At 37.3% G+C, this 19,066-nt stretch overlaps 1 protein-coding gene across 1 annotated transcript in view; it reads left to right on the forward strand.

Moving 5' to 3' along the window:
* ACTR3 (actin related protein 3) overlaps nt 1–19,066 on the forward strand; it is a 51,882-nt gene that overhangs the window by 27,885 nt on the left and 4,931 nt on the right. The window contains exons 4-10 of the mRNA XM_056117621.1: nt 1,689–1,799; nt 5,623–5,718; nt 7,392–7,499; nt 8,482–8,625; nt 12,564–12,737; nt 15,944–16,036; nt 16,213–16,338. Coding sequence (XP_055973596.1) covers nt 1,689–1,799; nt 5,623–5,718; nt 7,392–7,499; nt 8,482–8,625; nt 12,564–12,737; nt 15,944–16,036; nt 16,213–16,338 — 852 coding nt within the window. The remainder of the gene's footprint in view (nt 1–1,688; nt 1,800–5,622; nt 5,719–7,391; nt 7,500–8,481; nt 8,626–12,563; nt 12,738–15,943; nt 16,037–16,212; nt 16,339–19,066) is intronic.

Genomic DNA, 19,066 nt, shown 5'->3' on the forward strand with positions numbered 1-19,066 from the left:
TGAATTAAATGAAAGAAATAGAAGTCATTTGGACAACAGCAATGGCAGATAGAGAGAAATGGATATTTTTTGTGCATTTCACACATTAAATTTAACTTTTATTTTGGAAGGCTTAATTTGTAAAAGTAGAAATAATATATTAAACCTCCATTTTCCCTTCACTGAAGTTTAGCAATTATCAGCCTATAGATAACCTTGTTTCATCCTCACTGGATTATTTTAAAATAAATTTTAGATATTATCATATTTATAAATACCACTTAAAGAGAAGAGTTTTGAAACTATAAATATTGGGTTTAAACACAATGAACAGTTGACATTGCCTAAAATCTTGTTACTGCTATGTTTCCCTCTTATTTTTTATTGGTTAATTTAAATCAGAATTTATACATGCTTTATTCAGTGGATTTGCTAATGTGCATGTTTCTTTATAGCCTAAGGATAAGTGTACATGTGTATGGGTATGTGTGTCTTATGTATGTGTTTTGACTTGGCAGTTTCTGTATTCTGTTGATACATTCTTGTGTCATTTAATATGATGCTCTACTTCTGAATTCACTTTTTGTTATAAAATACTTAGCCTAGGAATCTGTTTTGATGAGTCTAAGTTTCTCAGTAAGGTAGAATAAAAAAGTCTAGACTTAAGGACTAAAAAAGAATGATATCGGCGGTGGTGGTATTAGTAATTGAGTAGAGTTCCTAGCTCCTTGAATGCCTCTGACCATTTTTTGATAATAAGAGCATTTAAAGAGAAACACATTTTTACCGGGATTGTATAGGGAGGAGAGGGCAAGTATAGGCTTAAACATGACTTAAAAATTATTTTTAAAATTTATTTTAATTGGGGGCTACACCTTGTGTTGCCCAGAACTTACTCCTGATTCTGCATTCAGGGGTCACTTCTGGTAGGGCCGGGGGACCATACGGAGTGCAGGGGATTGAACCTGGTTTGGCTCTGTGTTAGGCAAGAACCCTGCCTACTATCCTCTCTCCAGCCTTGAACTACCTGTAAGATCTCTGAAATACTGTTAACATTAAGATAGTTGGCTCTTAGAACTTAGAAACTAGGCCATCTGGATACAACTGTTTGGATGGAAGGTATGGTTTACTTCTTAAGTGGTTGAGAATTTCTGCAATGGTGCATAATCGGGAATAAGCCTAGGGTAGTTTGAAATTAATGTACTATTTCTTCAGTAGAGAAAAATCATCTAATGTTTCTGATTACAAAATTTTCAGATACAAAGAAAGTTTAGTGACCTGTGCAGATTATATGCTTTTTATTATTTGCTAAACAGTTTTATTTTGTTTTTGAAATTAGACAACTTTAAACACATTGTAGAAATAGACTCATTTTAAAACAGACAGGCATCTCCTACAAGTGATCTGCTTTCATCACCACATTCTGTGGTCGCTCAGAAGTTGTATTCTTGGCTTACTTCCTGCCTTTCCAGGGTTCTTGAGCTCCCTCCTTGGCTCCTCTTGGCACTCTTCTGTTGCTGCCTCTGTTTAGATCCATGTTTCTTGGTGGACTGGTCCCCTCCCCCTCAAAAAAAGTTATTCTCGTTTATTGTCCACTAATGATAATACTCTCCTTTGCTCTTTGGCAAGGTTCTTTTTTTTTTTTTGGTGGGGAGTTAGTTTTATTTATTTTTACTAATAATATTTTTTTCATCTTTTTGTTTTAATAGTGGCCAATCCGCCATGGTATAGTTGAAGATTGGGATTTGATGGAAAGGTTTATGGAGCAAGTGATCTTTAAATATTTAAGGGCAGAACCTGAAGATCATTATTTTCTTTTGGTAAGTGTCAATTATAATCTTATTGAGTAAATTTCTGAAGAAACCTGAGGTTGCTTTCATCCTCTCTGCACTTTAATAAAGCACTCTTTATTATTTATTAAAGCTGAGGTTGGAGTGACAGTACAATGGGTAGGGCCCTGGCCTTGTACTTGGCCAACCTGGATTCAGTTCTCCAGCAGTGCATATGATAGCCTGAGCCTGCCAGGAATGATCCTTGAGCACAGAGCCAGAATTAAGTTCTGAGCATAGCCAGGTGTTTCCCCTTATCCTCTCTCCCCATCGTCATTTATTTTGAAAACCCAATAAAGGTGTATTACTTTTAAATACCTCTGAAGTACCAAAGTTTAGGCAGTTAAGAAGTTCTTTTGTTAGTCGTTTATGATAGGAATAGTAAAATTCACCCGGAAAAGTTGTAAATATTTCTTTTTATTGTTAACTGGTTTATTGGTTTACTTCTTAGTTAACAAAATACAAATGTGAAGACTGTAGAGATAGTACAGGGTATAAGTTGTTTATCTTGCTTGTGGCCACCCTGGGTTTAATCCCCAAAACCCCATATGATCCCATGAGCACTCCCAGGAGTGATCTCTGAGCACTTAGGGCGGTGTGGGGGGAAGGGGTGTTGGTATGCCACCACCACTCCTGGGAAGACTAGCAGCCCCTACCCATACCCAACATTTTTAAAAATTTTGTTATGGAATATCTATAAGATAGACCATTACAAAGCTGTCCATGATTGGGTTTCAGTCATACAGTGATCCATCAACCCATCCCTCCACCAGGATACATTTATATGACTTAAACTGTCATCAAGATAGAGAACTCCCAAACTAGAAAGTTTTTGGGGGTATTTTTTTGTCTTTTTTGGTTTTTTTTTTTTTCCCCTTTTTGGTTCACATTTGGTGATGCTCAGGGGTTACTCCTGGTTCTGCACTCAGAAATTACTCTTGGCGGTGCTCAGGAGAAATATATAGGATGCCAGGATCCAACCCCAGTCTGTCACATGCAAGGCAAATGTCCCATCCACTGTACTATCACTTTGGCCATACGACCTAGAAAGTTTTGTCGTACCCTTTTCTAGTTACTACCTGCCTTTGTGCCCTAGAGGTGACCACTGTTCCTGCACAAATTGATTTTACCTATATTTGAGTTATATAAATAAAAGCCATACAATATATGCACTTTGGTAGGATTTGTTTCATCGAGCATAATCTTGAGATTCATCCATTTTATGTCCATACCTCACTAGACATCTTGCAGCTTTTTTACTATTATGAATATTATGAGCATTCTCATAAACCTCTTATGTACATGCATTTTTATTTTTCTTGCATAAGTACCCAAATTTATGGAATTGCTGTTATAAATTAGCTGCATGGGTGATTTTGTTTCTTTGCTTATAAATTTTACATTGTTGGAGGGCTCTTTTGTCCCCCTTCCCATCCAGGACTGTGTACATGCAAAATATGAGTTGTATGATACCCCTGCCCTGCAGAGATTATATCCTTTTGCACATTCACAACAGTGTGTTAGGGTTTGGTTTGTTATGTATTCTAGCCAACATTTGGGGTATTAGTCTTTTTTAATTTTAACCATTTGGATGGGTATGTAAGATTTCTCATCTTGGTTTTAATTTTAATTTTTCTGAAAAAAGTACTTTTTTTCCCCATGTGCTTATTAAATATTTTTCTTTGTAAATTTTCATTTTGTATGGTATTTAAGTTTTTCTTAGCTGAGCCTGAGGTCTTGGGGGGGCCCCTACTGGTGATTCATGGCCAGCTGAGCCTGTGATTCAGTATGAGGCCCTAAGCTGCTGGGGTTTACCTGGGCACCAGGAACACTCCCTGTGGTACTTGAGGCAGGGGGCAGTGGGGGAGATATGCGTTGCTGGGGATTGAATAGGGATTGGGTATATGACAGGCAAGCACCTTAACTCATTCACTATTTCTGGCCCTATTTGTACCACTGAAATCATCACCTTACTCTTAAACATAGTTCTTAAACTTTCTAAATAAGTTTAAACACAGGTAATTTCTCTGTTAGCGCCTATGTTATCTCTCTGGCCTTCTATTTATTATTAGATCATTACCTTCTTTTGAACATAATTCCAAACTCATAAATAACCACAAGTAATTTGCCTGTTAAAGGTCTTTCTCAACTGGAGATAGAGCTCAGTGATATAACACAGGCTTTGTCTGTATCATGCCCTGGGTTCAGTCTCTGGTGCTGAAAAATAAATGGGGATAGGGGCTGGGGGCTGGACAGAGATATAGCTAAGTGGTTGAGCACATGCCTCATACTCATCAGACACCGAGTTTGATTCCTAGCATGACAAAACAAAATCTTCTTTTTTCATTTTTGCTATTGGAAAAGTTTATTCCCACAAGTTTTTGCTTGGTTTGGTTTTGGGGCCACACCCAACATGCGCTCAGCTCTACTCCTGGTAGAGCTTAGGGGATTGTGTGGGATGCTGGTGATTGAACCTGGGTTGGCAACGCACAGGGCAAGTGCCCTACCTGCTGTCCTATCTCTCCGACCCAGTTCCTAGTTCCTAATTTTCTTTTATTTTTTTTCTTCGCTTTCTTTAAAATGTTGGGGCCAGAGCAGTAGTACAGTGGATAGGGCATTTTGCCTTGCGTAGAGCTGACCTGGGTTCAAGTCACGAATGCTCATATGGTGCTCTGAGCACCACCAGTAGTAATTCCTGAGTGCAGAACTGGAAGTAACGCCTTACCATCGCGTGGTTTGACCCTAAAATTAACGCCCCCCCCCCCGCCCCGCGCGAAAAATTTCTTCTGTAGTTGACAGTAGGAGTAAATTCAAGTCTTTATCGGTTTTATTTTTATTTGAAGTTTGTGTTTTTTAAATTTAAAGAATTATTCCTTATATGTTAAATATAAACACGTGTGTTTTTCCATGCTTCATCATTGGCAATATGCTGCTGCTCTAGTTCAGTGATCTTGCATACCACCCGGGCCATTCTGGTGGTATTGGGGGGGGTCCCTGGGATATATGTAGTGGCATTCAGGACAACGAGTGCTACACCCAGCAGTGATTTTAGGGGACCATGTGGTATCGGGATCAGTCCGCCAAGTGGGGTAATCTGGGTTATCTCCCCAGCTCAAGTTTCCTATTTAAGCTTAAAGGATTTGGGACTGAAGTGATAGTACAGCGGGTAGGGTGTCTGCCTTGCATGTGACCGAACTGTATTTGATTCCCAACTCCACAAATGATCCCTGGAGCCTGCCAGTTGTGTTCCCTGAGTGCAAGCTCTGAGCACTGCTGGATGTGCCCCCAAAACAAAATGACAAAATAAAGGAAAGGATTTGAATAACAGTGAAGCAAAAGCTAAACCTGAAGTTCAAGATTATAAATGCTGCCCGAGGTTCTTCCTAGCTTAGTGGTGCTATTATGTTCTAATCCATACTTAACTTGAAGTTTTCTAAGTAATACAAACTGAGAAGTGTGTAAATATTTCTGTTTAATGCTTCATCATCATTTGACATATTTTCTAGGAAGCTATGTTACAAATTTGTAGAATCTCAGCTTATTTGCTATAATTTCAGGCAGGCCACATGTATTCTGCTAAAACACATAGATAAGAATTCTTTATTAGAAAGTACTGTTTTTTTCTTCTTTATATGAATAACGTTATTTTCATACATGTATAAACCTGTTTGATTTACTTTGATCTGTAAGTCTATCTTTGTGCCTTTAAGTTTAATGACTTAAATATTGTGTTTGAAATGATTTGTTTATCACTTAAAATTTGTAAAGATATTAAAGTCATTTGATTTTCTCTCTTTAAATGTTAATTTGATAGACCGAACCTCCACTTAATACTCCAGAAAACAGGGAATATACTGCTGAAATAATGTTTGAGTCCTTCAATGTTCCAGGCTTGTACATTGCTGTGCAGGTAAGCAAGCTATTAAGTCAAAAAAATCTGACTCCTAAATTTCATTGGGCTTAGTTAATACTTACTGTCTATGTACACACACACACACACAAATGTACGCACACACACATGTATAAAACAACCTTCAAGCATGTCATAGTTTTCTAGTTAAACAATATAAAGAATCTTAGGGAACGGAGTTTCTAGGTACCAGCAAAGTAAAATATTGGAGGAAATAAGTTAATGGTCTTTAAGTACTTGAGGCTTTTGCATTGGACAGAACTAAAAGAACTTCAGTTTACTTCGTCTGAAATTTCATATACAGATTAATTCAATCTTGAAGTATTTGTTGTATCCTTTTTTATATCTGCTTTTTATTTAGTACTATATTTTGAAAACCCTCTCCGCTGTATCCAGCATATTATAAATTCTTTCATACTGTAATACACATACTAGGTGTGTATATGAGCGATAGCACAGAGGGTAGGGTGTTTGCCTTGCACACAACTGACCCATGTTCGATTCCTCCGTCCCTCTTGGAGAGCCCAGCAAGCTACTGAGAGTATCCCGCCCACATGGCAGAGCCTGGCAAGCTCCCCGTGGCGTATTTGATATGCCAAAAACAGTATCAAGAAGTCATTACTGGTGCCTGCTTGAGCAAATCGATGAACAAAAGGAGGACAGTGCTACAGTACTATGTGTATACACACACACACACACACACACACACACATATTCATACGTGGGTGTCTGTTTAACCTCATAGCAAGTGTGATAAATGGCATCATCACAAATTTTATTTTTGTTGGAAGGTCACACCCAACATTGCACAGGGGTTACTCCTGGCTTTTACTCAGGAACTACTCCTGGTCGTGCTTGGGGGACAATATGGGATGCCGGGAATCGAACCCGGGCTGGCCGCGTGCAAGGCAAACGCCCTACCCGTTGTGCTATCGCTCCAGCCCCAATCACAAATTTTTAATAAGTACATAATCCATTGTCTAGTTCTTTTACCCTACAATGGTAGTAGTATGATCCTGTGTTAAAATAGAAGGGTCCAGCTGTCTTTCTAGGTCCCTATCAGATATTTTGTGCAAGTAGATAAATCAGATTTATGTTACTAGTTATAGTCATCTTGAGCCATTTGAAATAAGCTTAAAAATAATTTTCACACTTAGTGAATTGTACTTTCATTGTCAGGGATGTTTTAGATGGTATTATTTAACTAGAAGTGTGAGTGGCTTTATCTGTGGGTAAATGACTTGTAACATTTTCCTAAATGCATGTTAATTGTAGAAAATTTGGAGTTGATCTTATAAGAGTGATATTTAATAGTAGTCTACAATTTAATGATTCTGGTGGTTGTGTACTTACCTTTTACTTTTACTTTGTTGAAACAGGCTAGCCCATATAAACATAGATTTAGTTTGTGGCAATTTAATATTGCACTATTTAGTCTCAGCGTTTTGGACAGTAAGAGAAATGCCCCTCAATAAAGTATAGAATGTTTATAAATAATGTTTTTTAAAGCATATATAAATTCATATCTGTTTTAATGTTAGATGTAATTGCATAATTTTAAAAGTCTTGTGGATTTGCTTTCCACAATGACTATATTTAAAAAATAAAGCATACCTATAAAATGTTATATTTTTCTTTGCTTTTGTTTTGACTTATTTTTACCTGCTTTCAAGGCTGTTCTTGCCTTAGCTGCATCTTGGACCTCAAGACAAGTAGGAGAACGGACGTTGACTGGTACGGTAATAGACAGTGGAGATGGTGTCACTCATGTCATTCCTGTGGTAAGACAACTTTAAATTTACTGAGTAGAATTGTTAAGTAACAAAACTGACAAATTAAATGAATGAATACCACTTCTGAGAACTTTTATTGGTTCATATTACACTTTGATCTGGCCATTTGTGTAACTAAGTATTTTTATATTTTGTTGGAATTATTGTTAGAATTTTCAGAAAAATTTTAAGATGTTTCTTTTGCTGTAGGCTTATATTGCAATCACAGAATACTAAGAAAATTGTTTAAAATAGTTTCTAATTCACACTATGAATTTTAGTATCTAGAGTAGAAATAGTTACACCTTTTCTTTAATATGAAATTCTCTTTTCTACCCTCTGTGTTCATGTACTCTTCTTAAATTGATTTTTAAAACATAGTTCTTATCATATTTAAATTAATGTATTAATTTATTAAGTTGATAGTTTTTCTTAACTGATTTCAGGTTGCTCCACAAATTAAGTAGCAGCGAGTTGTAAACATATGACAAATGACTGTTAATGACTTTTGTTGTATTATTTGCATTTAGTTAAATGCTTGAGTTATAATTGTGGTTCAAAGTTTGTAAAGCCTATTAAGAAAAATTCATAAGATTGAGTTCATTGTTTTATGAAATTGGTACTTGTTTCTTTACGAAAGATGATAGTTTATGAGTTAATGATCAAATCTTGCAATGCAATCTAATATTTTCCAGAAATTATAAAAGATTTAATAAAAATGTGAGATAAATTTTGCTATCTGAACATTCATTACTTCTGGAATTTACTTCTATGTTGTTGGAACATTGCAGTCTTGATTTTAAAATCATCACTAGAATAATAAATCTAAGTATTGTTATAAGTTCTACTATAAGTAAGCCAAAGAATGCAGTTAAATAAAAACCAGAAGAGTCCTTCTGGGCTAATACAATTGAGAATATAAATATTAATGATTAATTTTAGCTCATTTTCAAAACGTTTCATAAAAAAATAAAATATTGTTTTCTTCTAGGCTGAAGGGTATGTGATTGGCAGCTGTATTAAGCACATTCCAATCGCAGGACGGGATATAACATATTTTATTCAGCAGTTGCTAAGAGACCGAGAAGTAGGAATTCCTCCTGAGCAATCCTTGGAAACTGCTAAAGCAGTAAAGGTAAAAGAGTAATAATGCGAGTATAATTCACTTAGAAATTATTGTCATATTTATAATGATAGCATGAAAAATTCTCAAGTGAAGAATAGTTTTTTTAAAAATCTGTTAGACAATTACTACTAATTATATGCATGTTTTATCTCTCGTGAAAACTATTGAGATTGTCAGACTTGTCAGTCTTCACATTTCACATTTAAGAGGACTCTTAAATAGGAACATTTTTACTCATTTACTTTAGCATATTAATATTTTTTTCTTTAGTGAAATAGTTTGTGTGCTTTTATTTAGCAATAAAAATAATTTGAAATAGTTAATGATTTCAACTTTAGACTGTATTTCATTCCCTAGAATAGAATAGAATAGAATAGAATTCCCTAGGATCATGAAGCTGATTTTCAGTGAAGTCTGTGATCAAGAAGTAAAGAGGTACCCAGAAGGCAGGACCAAACTGGTAGGGAAGGGTGTTTTGCTTCTGGTCCCCAAAACACCTGCAACAGCACAGAAGATAGCACAAAATTCCGCTTCTTGCTGCACAGAGGAAATGAGTGAGAATAATTAACTCCAGCAGAATCTCTCCAAGTTTCCAAACAGAGATCAAGCATTGCAATGCCAGTAAAGGGAGAGGGGAGGGGGGCAAAGTAGAGGCACAGGATGTAGCTAGGAGTTAATAAGGAAGCAGTAGGCTGAAACCCTATGGCACTGCCCCGTGAATCCCTTCTCTCACAAAGCCTGAGCAGGAGAATACAGCTCGATGTAGCAAGGTCTTTGGCTGGGGGTTGCAGAGTGCACATCTGTGGATTCGACATTCAGATCCAGGGGTCTGCCCGCAGCAGATGAAGAAAAAAGCCGTTGTTTCTCCCTTCACATTTGACCAAGTTCAAGTATTTTCCCAGTCAGAGAGATGTCATCAGAATACTAAGGAGAACCACTTCTGTTCTGTGTGCTGCACAAATTTCAGGTCTGCGGCAACAAAGCTGAGGGAAGGCATTTGAGAACTGGAGAACAGGGGGGCAGTGCCGGTCTGTACTGCAAAGTCAGCAATGGTGGGAAGCAGAATTACTCAGCCCAGTAGGTTTTGTTGCATTTGGCCTATGTGAATGCCACCTAGGCCTGCACAAAATCAGACACACCCTTTGCTGTCAGTGCATGAGACAATGAAGAAGTAGAGGATTCCACAATATTTGATTTCTTGACTGGATTGTGGCCCCATACAGGAGTTTGTGTGTAGGGTGAGGGAGTCGTGAAACCTTTGCTTAAAAATTTTTATTTTATAATTATTTCTTAATACTTGGGTTGGTTAAAAGTTCCTTGGGCCAAAAAGTATTATCAGTGAATAAAGGTTCAAGAAGCCCTTCATTAATGGACCAAGACATAAGCCTGGAAAGAGGAAAAAGTGAGCAAACAAGAACTCTCTAAAGCTCTTGGATGAAGATTTTAAGATGTCAGTGGTGAGGATATTTAACTGCATTTAGGAAAGCAGTAGAAGATACCTCCAAAAGTGAAACAGAAAGGGTGAGAGAGAATATGAGAAAATTACAATCAGAAAAACTGAAGAGCCCCGTCGGTGAACTAAAAAAAGCACAATATCTAGGTGGGATCAGCAACAGTACTATAGAAACTGAGTGTGCTTCAGGATAATAGGCACGATCTAACAATTAAGAGAGGAATAAAATAATTAAGATAAAAGAAGAGACCATTGGAGTAATTTCAGGAGAAATGACGTCTATGTTGTAGGAGTTCTGGAAGAAGAAAAATAATGGGAAAGAATTCTTGGTCAGGGGCCAGAGAAATAGTATAGTGGGTAGGTCGCTTACCTTGCACGTAACTCAGTTGGGTTTGGTCCCAGAACCACTTACAGTCCTCTGAATGTCATGGCCAGGAGGGCTTCTTGAACCCAGTGCCAGGGAGTTAGCCTTGAGCCCTGCTGGGTGTGGCCAGACAAAATCATTGGTCATATAAGTTCTAGTCTAGATTTTCTCAGTTTGAGAATATGCTCATATACTCAGAAACAAGAATTGGAAAGAGTTCCAAACAAAAAATATACCACAGGGTTGGTTCCTAGGCAGCATGCCAGAATTAAGCCCCGAACATGGCCAGGTATGATTTAAAAACTTTCAAAAAAGAAAAAAAAGACATCAAATAAAGGTTTTTGCTCTGTGAAAGGAAATGATGAATTGAAAAAGTCTTTTCAATGAAAGGAAATATTTTCATATTATGTATCTAAGAATTGCATATATCCAGGAATTTATAAAGCACTCAGAAAACTCAGCAACAGCAAAAAAACAACTCTATAGAAAAATGATGAGAGTTGGTCAGCAGGCTTTTCCCCAAAGAAAACGTACAAGTGCTCAGCAAACATGAAAAAAGATCATTTTCATCATTTTCACTGATACCATGGAATTGCAAGATGAGATATCAAATCAAGATCACATACCATCTCACACCAGTGAGAATGGCTCTCTTCCAAAAGTCAAAACCGTGGGCAGGAGAGATAGTACAGTGAGTAAGACACTTGTTTGCACTCATCAAACTTGGTTTGTTCCATGTGGACCCCTGAGCCACCTGCAGGTTTGATCCCTAAGTGAAGAGTAAGTGAGCTCTGAGCATTGCCAGGAGTGGCCTCCAGTCAGAAATACCAGAAACCAGCTAGTGGTGGTGGGGATGTGGTGAAAAGAAAACCTTGTTCACTGTTGGTAGGGATGTCATCTGGTATAGCCCCTGTGGACAATAGTGTGGAGTCTTATCAAAATATTCAAAATAAAGCTTCCATTATGACGCAGAGATTCTCCTCCTTGGCTTCTTTCCAAACAGAACAAAAATGTTAATTTGAATAATCTTGTTCATTGCCACACTATTTGCAACCACCCTAGTGCTCAATAGTAAAGTGGAAAGAGAAATTGTGGTACGCACAGTGAAATGTTACTTAGTCCTAAAGAAACTAACCGTGGCAGCTCCCTGCAATCTGCTTGAACTGGAGGCTGTCATAGTAAACAAAATGAGTCAGAGGGGAGAGGTCAACATTCATGTATGGGATATCAAGAAGCATAGTAAGAGTAATAGTCAATAGCCATTGAAGATAAACCCTGAGAACTGTGCCTATAAAACTGAGTCTACGTAATGGGGGTGAGAGGGTTGAGAGGGGCCCTAGAGACAATTGACACTATGTTGGCAGGTATGGTGCATTTACATTGTATTCCTAAGACATTATTAGCTCTATTTAAATAATGATGTTAAATAAATACACAAAGGACGTGTACTTTTAAAATTGCAAATTGACTTATAACCAGTTTGATGAAAATTTTTTTAACATATAACTCAGTGTAGCAATTTAGGCTTATAGCTTTATAGTGCAAGATAACAGATTGTTTTTAACCTTTAAATATGTTTTTGTTTATTATTGGGGGTTTGGGTGGGGACTGCAACTTCTGGTACTGTGGGAGTTGTTGGCATTGCTTAAAGGAACCAGGGGTCCATGTTGGGTGTCTCAAATGCAAAGCCTGCGTAGGCCATAATCAGTTTTGTTCTATGGAGTTATTAAACTATAACTTATTACATAGGGTGATAAAACAATAGTTATCCACTATTGTTTATTCTCCAGTTCTGTTGGTATTCTGTTTTCTTTCTTTAAAATATGTCTGATTCATTCTTAAATCATAAAATAGGGGAGAATATTAATCTCATGAAATAACTAAAATGGTAGATAGCAATTCTTTTTCAAACCTTACCCGATTCGTGTATGAAGCCAGAAATTATGTATTGGAGATGAGTTACTTTTATTACCCCTATGATATCCAAACAGTTTTCTCCATTTTCTAGTTTTGTCTTAAGGTTAAGATTTTTGTTTGCTTGCAAAATAAATATGATATTGAAAGTATGCCATCTCTTTTTACTTTTATAAAAATAGGAGGAAGACATTATTCATTATTTTGTTTTTCTAGGAGCGTTATAGTTATGTCTGCCCAGATTTAGTAAAGGAATTTAACAAATATGACACAGATGGATCAAAGTGGATTAAACAGTATACTGGAATCAATGCTATCTCAAAGAAAGAATTTTCCATTGATGTTGGTTACGAAAGATTCTTGGGACCTGAAATCTTTTTTCATCCAGAGGTAGGTTATGTTTTCTAATGCAACTGTTTTATAATAGCATAAAGTATGAAAAAATAGGATATTAAGTATTAATCACAGGAACCCCCCACCATGTAAAATTATTACCATCCAGAACTTCCAGTAAACTATCAGCAAAATATGTATGTATCTATTAATTACTTTTAGTTTAAATTATTTTTGGTCAGTTACAAGTATGGCTTGTCTTTTTTCTTAATCTTCAGTGAGCACATATGATTCTTTTCCAACTTTCCACTCTTTGATCTTGTGTTTATCATGAGATTTCAAGTAGTGACACACTTCGTTTAGGTCTGAGCTATGCAGTTTACTGGAAATACTTTCATATCCTGTGTGTTTTCCTTCAAGCTGTTGCTAAGTTATTTTCTTAGTTTTAAGATACTATTATTTCTAAAATGTGGTCTTCCAGGTCCACATTTAGTGATGCTCAGAGATCCATTCCAAGATCTATCTCTTAGGGTCTAGGGATGGAACTTGAGGTGGGTTGTATGGTGCCCTACCCCTGTACTCTTTTTCTCTGGACCCAGCTTTATCTTCTGAACTTACTATTGAGTTTTAAATCTCTGGTAACATTAATCTTCAAGAGTGTCCCAGCTTTCACTTTTAATTACACCTTTTCTGTAATGCTTTTTTTCTCTTTTGTGGTGTTATCTTCGTGTCCCAGGGGGATATTGAGCATAGGGGTTTTTTTGTTTGTTTTTTTAAGTTTCGTTCTTTCCGCATTGTCTTTCTCCTACCGGTCTTGTTTTCTCTTTGTTTCTATTCTTTCAATTTTCTTGCCTTTTATAGTATAAACTACCATTCAGGAACCACTCATCTAAGAATCACGGTCACTGTCACTTGTCCTCCTGTTGTTCATCCATTTGCTCGAGCGGGCCCAGTAACATTTGAGACTTGTTACTGTGCTTGGCATATTGAATAAGTGATGGGTAGCTTGCCAGGTTTTGACGTATGGGGAGATAGCTCTCTGTAGCTTGCCAGGCTCTGAGAGGGGCAGAGGAATCGAACTCCGATTGGCCATGTTGGCCGCATGCAAGGCAAACGCCCTCCCGCTGTGCTATCGCTCCAGCCCCATTTAAGAATAGGTAGTAAAAACCTTGTTGGAAATCAGAGCTTTATGGTATGATCTGTTAACTAGGGTCTCTTCACATGAGGAATGTCCCGTGTGTGTTTCTTTTGATCATATTGGGTAAACCAGCTGCCAGCGAAGACTCCTGCCTGAAGGATATAGCAGCCAAATGGGGCAAGAATGCTGACATTTGTGTGTTAACAGTAAACTGCATACCATCACTTAAATCCCTCAGCTTTTGATTCTGCTTTATTCTTTTTAGAAAATAGGTGAACCAGTTTTCTTCTTGGATAATGAGGAAGCATATGATGGACTTCTTTGGAGAGGAACTGGGCATTGAACTGGTTCTTAGACTAAATTAGTTATCCCTGACCTCCTACTCCTTCAGTTTAAGAATTAACATATGTAGCTTAAATGTTTGAAGAGTTTCTATGGACTTTGCCCATCTCTCTGATACTAGTTAAACAAACTTTTGCTGTTTCTTCCTATTATGTCCTCTCCATACTTTGGAGGAATATGCATATAGGAGGAATATACCTTTTATTAAAAAGTTTTTTCCAGATGTTTTTAATGAGTTTGGGGGAAGAACAAGATTATACATGTGTGTTTAATTCACCACATTTTTAAAGAGCAAACCTGTGTTTTTTGTATTATGAGCTATCATTTCCTATGTGAATTTTAAGATTTTTCCCCCCTATGATTTTAGATAATTCAGTTGTAGATAATTTGTCATTTGAAGGATTTATTCTTTTTTGCTTTAGTTGGATTACAGGATAAGCATTAAAAGTTGAAAAGTGAATATAAATAAAATACATAATAAGAAATGTTGAGCTACTAAACTTGTCAGCAATACCAGAACTGTTCTTAGATGAAGTGGATTTGGTACTATGATTCTTTGAAAAAGGAAATTCTTATTTTTGCCAAGTTATTTAGTTATGTATTTACCTGGGTGCATTCTCTACTCCCCTTCTCCCCCAGAAGAACGTTTTTTCCCTTTGATACTGAGACTGAAGCAGTGATAATTTAGAGACAGAATTATTTCTTTTGCTGAAAGTGAGGAAAAGTTTCCAGTATTCTTATAGGGTTCAAACAGATTGGTTTGCCCATCAGTATTACATAAACTATAGCAGTTTATTATTTTTGTCCACTTATCTTTTTCTTACTCTTTCAAATTATTCAACTGGTTCTCACCATGGGTTTTGCGGTACAGTAGGTCCTGCAATTTTTCAAAAAATAGATTCAAATCAGACCTCATTTCTTTCTGAATTAGGGCGTTTGCCTTGCACGCGGCCAACTTGGCCGACTTGAGTTTGATTCTTCCGCCCCTCTCAGAGAGCCTGGCAAGCTACCAAGAGTATCTTGCCCGCACGGCAAAAGCCTGGCAAGCTACCCGTGACATATTCGATATGCCAAACACAATAACAAAAGTCTCACACGGAGACGTTACTGGGCCCGCTCGAGCAAATTGATGAACAACGGGAGGACAGTATTACAGTGCAGTGCTAATTTCTCTCAGTGAATTCAGGTTATCTGAATATTTAAAGACAATAGTTTTTTTTTCTGTTACTAGTAAAGAAAGCTACTCTCAGAATGACACACAATAGTAGTACAGGAATGAATGACTCTGTGCCCTAACTTAAATTTAGGGAAAGACTTATAATAAGGGTAACATCTGTCTTTGTTTTTTCTTTTCTTTCCCTTTTTTTTTTTTGGCAAATACTGAAGAGTTTGTTAATGAATGGAAAATAGAACATGTAAGATCTGAAGATCTGAACTAACAGGTTGATAACATTAAAATCAGTATTATAGAATATTTTCTAATATTTTCATATTCGGGGGCATAAATCTTTTAAGCTAATGAACTTCAGCTTGAAGTTCATTAAAGGATCATAAAAGCGTATATTTAGAGAACTAAATATAGAGATCTCATAGTTGGAAGTCTAAAAGGATTTAGGTTATCATTTGGTCATGTAAAATAAAAAATCCAGGATTCTATTTATGTTTCTTATTCTTCCTAATCATTGACTCTGCCATTCCCTCTCAGTAATCAAAAGAATATGTACTTGTTGAATATGTGCTGTTATATTTTTCCTCAAAGTATATATCCAAATTTATTTTTCAGTTTGCTAATCCAGACTTTACTCAGCCTATCTCAGAAGTTGTAGATGAAGTAATTCAGAATTGTCCTATTGATGTAAGACGTCCTCTCTACAAGGTCAGTATTTGTAGCCAAAAAAAAAAAAATTTGTCCACTGTTGATCATTAAATTTGAAAATACCTATTTCTAAAGGACATGATATGATTTTATACCACTGTTTTATTTTAAAGTTTTCCTCCTTTTTCAGCATAGGTTATACTTACTTTTTTTTTTTTTCTTCCCCTATTATATAGAATATTGTCCTCTCTGGCGGTTCAACCATGTTCAGGGACTTTGGGCGTCGCTTGCAAAGAGATTTGAAAAGAACTGTAGATGCCAGACTGAAACTAAGTGAGGAATTGAGTGGTGGTAGATTAAAGGTTGGTTTTCTCAATTATTGGGATGTGGGTGCCTTGATTATTGTAATTGAAAAGGAAAATGTCTGCTAATGCTTGCTGTTTTTTAGGAAACTAAAAGAACCCCATCACTGTGTGGTAGAAAGTTACATATTCATGGCTATAGATAATAGAATGCTTGTATGTTTCAGAAATCTTTTTTTTTTTTATGGATCCATAAAATTTTTAAAAGTCCTATAGTAAGATAATAAAGCTGAGTTAAAAGAGAGATAAGATTGCTTGGCCAGTTCTGACTCCCATAGCATCCTTCATAGTGTAAACTAAGTGATTGGTTCAACAAAAACATTAGTATAAACTTAATAGCTTTTAATTAGTATAAACCTAATAGCTTTTGCATTGCATATCTTAAGTTTTTTGAGCTTGATGTCAAAAAGGTAACATTTTAAAATTAGGTAATATTTTTATATTAAATTGTCACAAAATATGTTTCAGCTTGTTAAATGTGGTATCTTAAAGCAAAACATTGTGAGACAAAGTTGCTAAGTAATTTTTTGTTTGGGGGACCTTCCAAACAGTGTTCTGGGAACCTGCAGGCCAATCGTGTGGGGAAACCAGCTAGATTATTCAGTTTGGGTCTGAGGATGTAGAGTTATTCAGTCGTTGGCCTGGGGACTACTTGGGCCACCACTGGCTGCTCAAGGTCCCTTTATACCCTAATGATGCTGAGGAGGGTAGCATGCTATTTTGGGCATTTTAACTGGTAGCCTGCATGATGTGCATGCAAAGACTGTGTCCCTCACCTATGCTGCTCCCTGGTCTTAAGTGATTATTTTTTAATTTTATTTAACTTGGGAAAATTACTAAGAGTTATGACTCCATTTGAGGCTACTATAGTCATTTAAAATTATTTAAAAATACAAGTTTTCTCTCTGGAGATTGCTTGCTGAAAATTTACATGACTGTTTTCGGCCCCTGAATAGGGATTATAACTTGGAGTACAGTGAAAGTATGCCTAAATTGTTCAGTTTCTGATGACTCATTGCATGTATAAGAAAAAAGCAATGCTGATTTTTTTTAAGTATGGTTTTTCAAAAATGATTAATATTTTTAGGTTTCTTCTACATTCCTAAATAAGAAGAGATTTTTTTCCTTCCACTAATAACTACTTTGTTGATGCATCTAGTAGTAAAGGAGAAATCCCATATGTGAACTCTAACTTCTTCCCTTTTATTTTCCTTGACAGGGTCATTTTTATAAATCTTTATTTAAATCTGATGTCATTCTTTTTCAGTCTGTTTTATAATGACAAATCAGATTGGTATATTTACTTTATTGAATTACCGTTAGATTGACCATCACAAAACTATTCATGATTGGGTTTCAGTCATACAATGTTCCAACACCTGTCCCTCCACCAGTGTACATTTCCACCACCAATGTTCCATTTCCCTCTCACTACCTTCCTACAACCTGTTCTATTCCTCTTCACCTGCCTCTATGGCAGGCACCTTTCTTTTTCTTTCTTTTGTGCATTATGGTTTGTAATACAGGTACTAAGAGATTCTCATGTTCGTTCAGGATATTTTGTATTTTTATCAGGAAGATACAACCGGAGTAGCTTTTTTTAAACTGGGCGTTGGCTTTGGGGTGTTGACATGACTTCCTGGGCTTCAGGAAGTACAGGGAGGGTTGCTGGGAGGTAGCCCATCAAAGCCCACTTTGAGAAAGCCTGGTGATTTCAGTCATAAAACCTGGATAGCTGAATTTTCAGCAGATTAATATCTCATTGCAGTTCATTTTGAAATTTTGGGGCAGGGGCATGGAGGCAATTTTGTATTGTGGAAGCAAGAGACTGCCTGCCCTAGGCTCTGTTTGGATGGGCACTGGGCCAACCCATCCCCCGTACTTATACCTTGGTCTGTTCAGCCTTGCATGGGTCCGAGATTAACTGTGACTTTGATCTCTGTCGAGATTTATTTATAAATTCTGAAACAAGGATGGTCGAAGATCTTACATGGTGACACTGAAGTTGGTTCATGAAGGTGACTGCCGGTGCTTCTAGGAGTATAGGGAAGTGGGGGGTGATCGCCCACCCCAAGTCTGAGGAAGCCTGGATATTTCAGTCACAAAACCTGCAGATCTGAATTTTCCAGTATGTTAATATCTTGGAGAAGTTCATCCTTAGACTGTGGAGGCATGATGATGATTCTGGATTGTCGAAGCAAACAACTGCCTAGGTCTCTGGATGGCACTGGGCTAACCCACCCCCTCCTGGTGTACCCTAATCTGCTTAGCCTTGTATAGGTCTGAGAGTAACTGTGACTTTTGATCTCTCTTAAGTTTTGTTTATGGGTCTCTGAAGCAAGGCAAATAAATGAGTTTATATTCCTGAAGCTGAGGTGGTTTGTGAGCGTGACTCCCACATACCCAACTTTTGGCTATGTCGGGGGAAATTTGTTCCTGAGTTGTTGGAATCCAAGCCACAGCCCAGTGGCCCAGTTTGAGATACCAGGAAGCCTGAGGCTGCTGATACACTGGCCCTGCGGGTCCAGGTTGATCTGGCCACTCCATTTTCCTCCACCCCCACCCCCGCCCCGGGGCTTCTGGCAGCAGCAGCACAGGACGGAGGACCAAAGGCTGCTGCTATTTGCGGCCTGGGCCATCGCGGCAGGCTACCTCCCCCAGTCCAGTAGAGCCCGCCCAGGGAGCATACCCCGCGTCTTAGGTCTCCAGACAGTTGGCGTGCAGGGAG

This window comes from Sorex fumeus, unplaced genomic scaffold (assembly GCF_029834395.1).
Source record: "Sorex fumeus unplaced genomic scaffold, SorFum_2.1 ptg000035l, whole genome shotgun sequence".
Lineage (NCBI taxonomy): Eukaryota > Metazoa > Chordata > Mammalia > Eulipotyphla > Soricidae > Sorex > Sorex fumeus.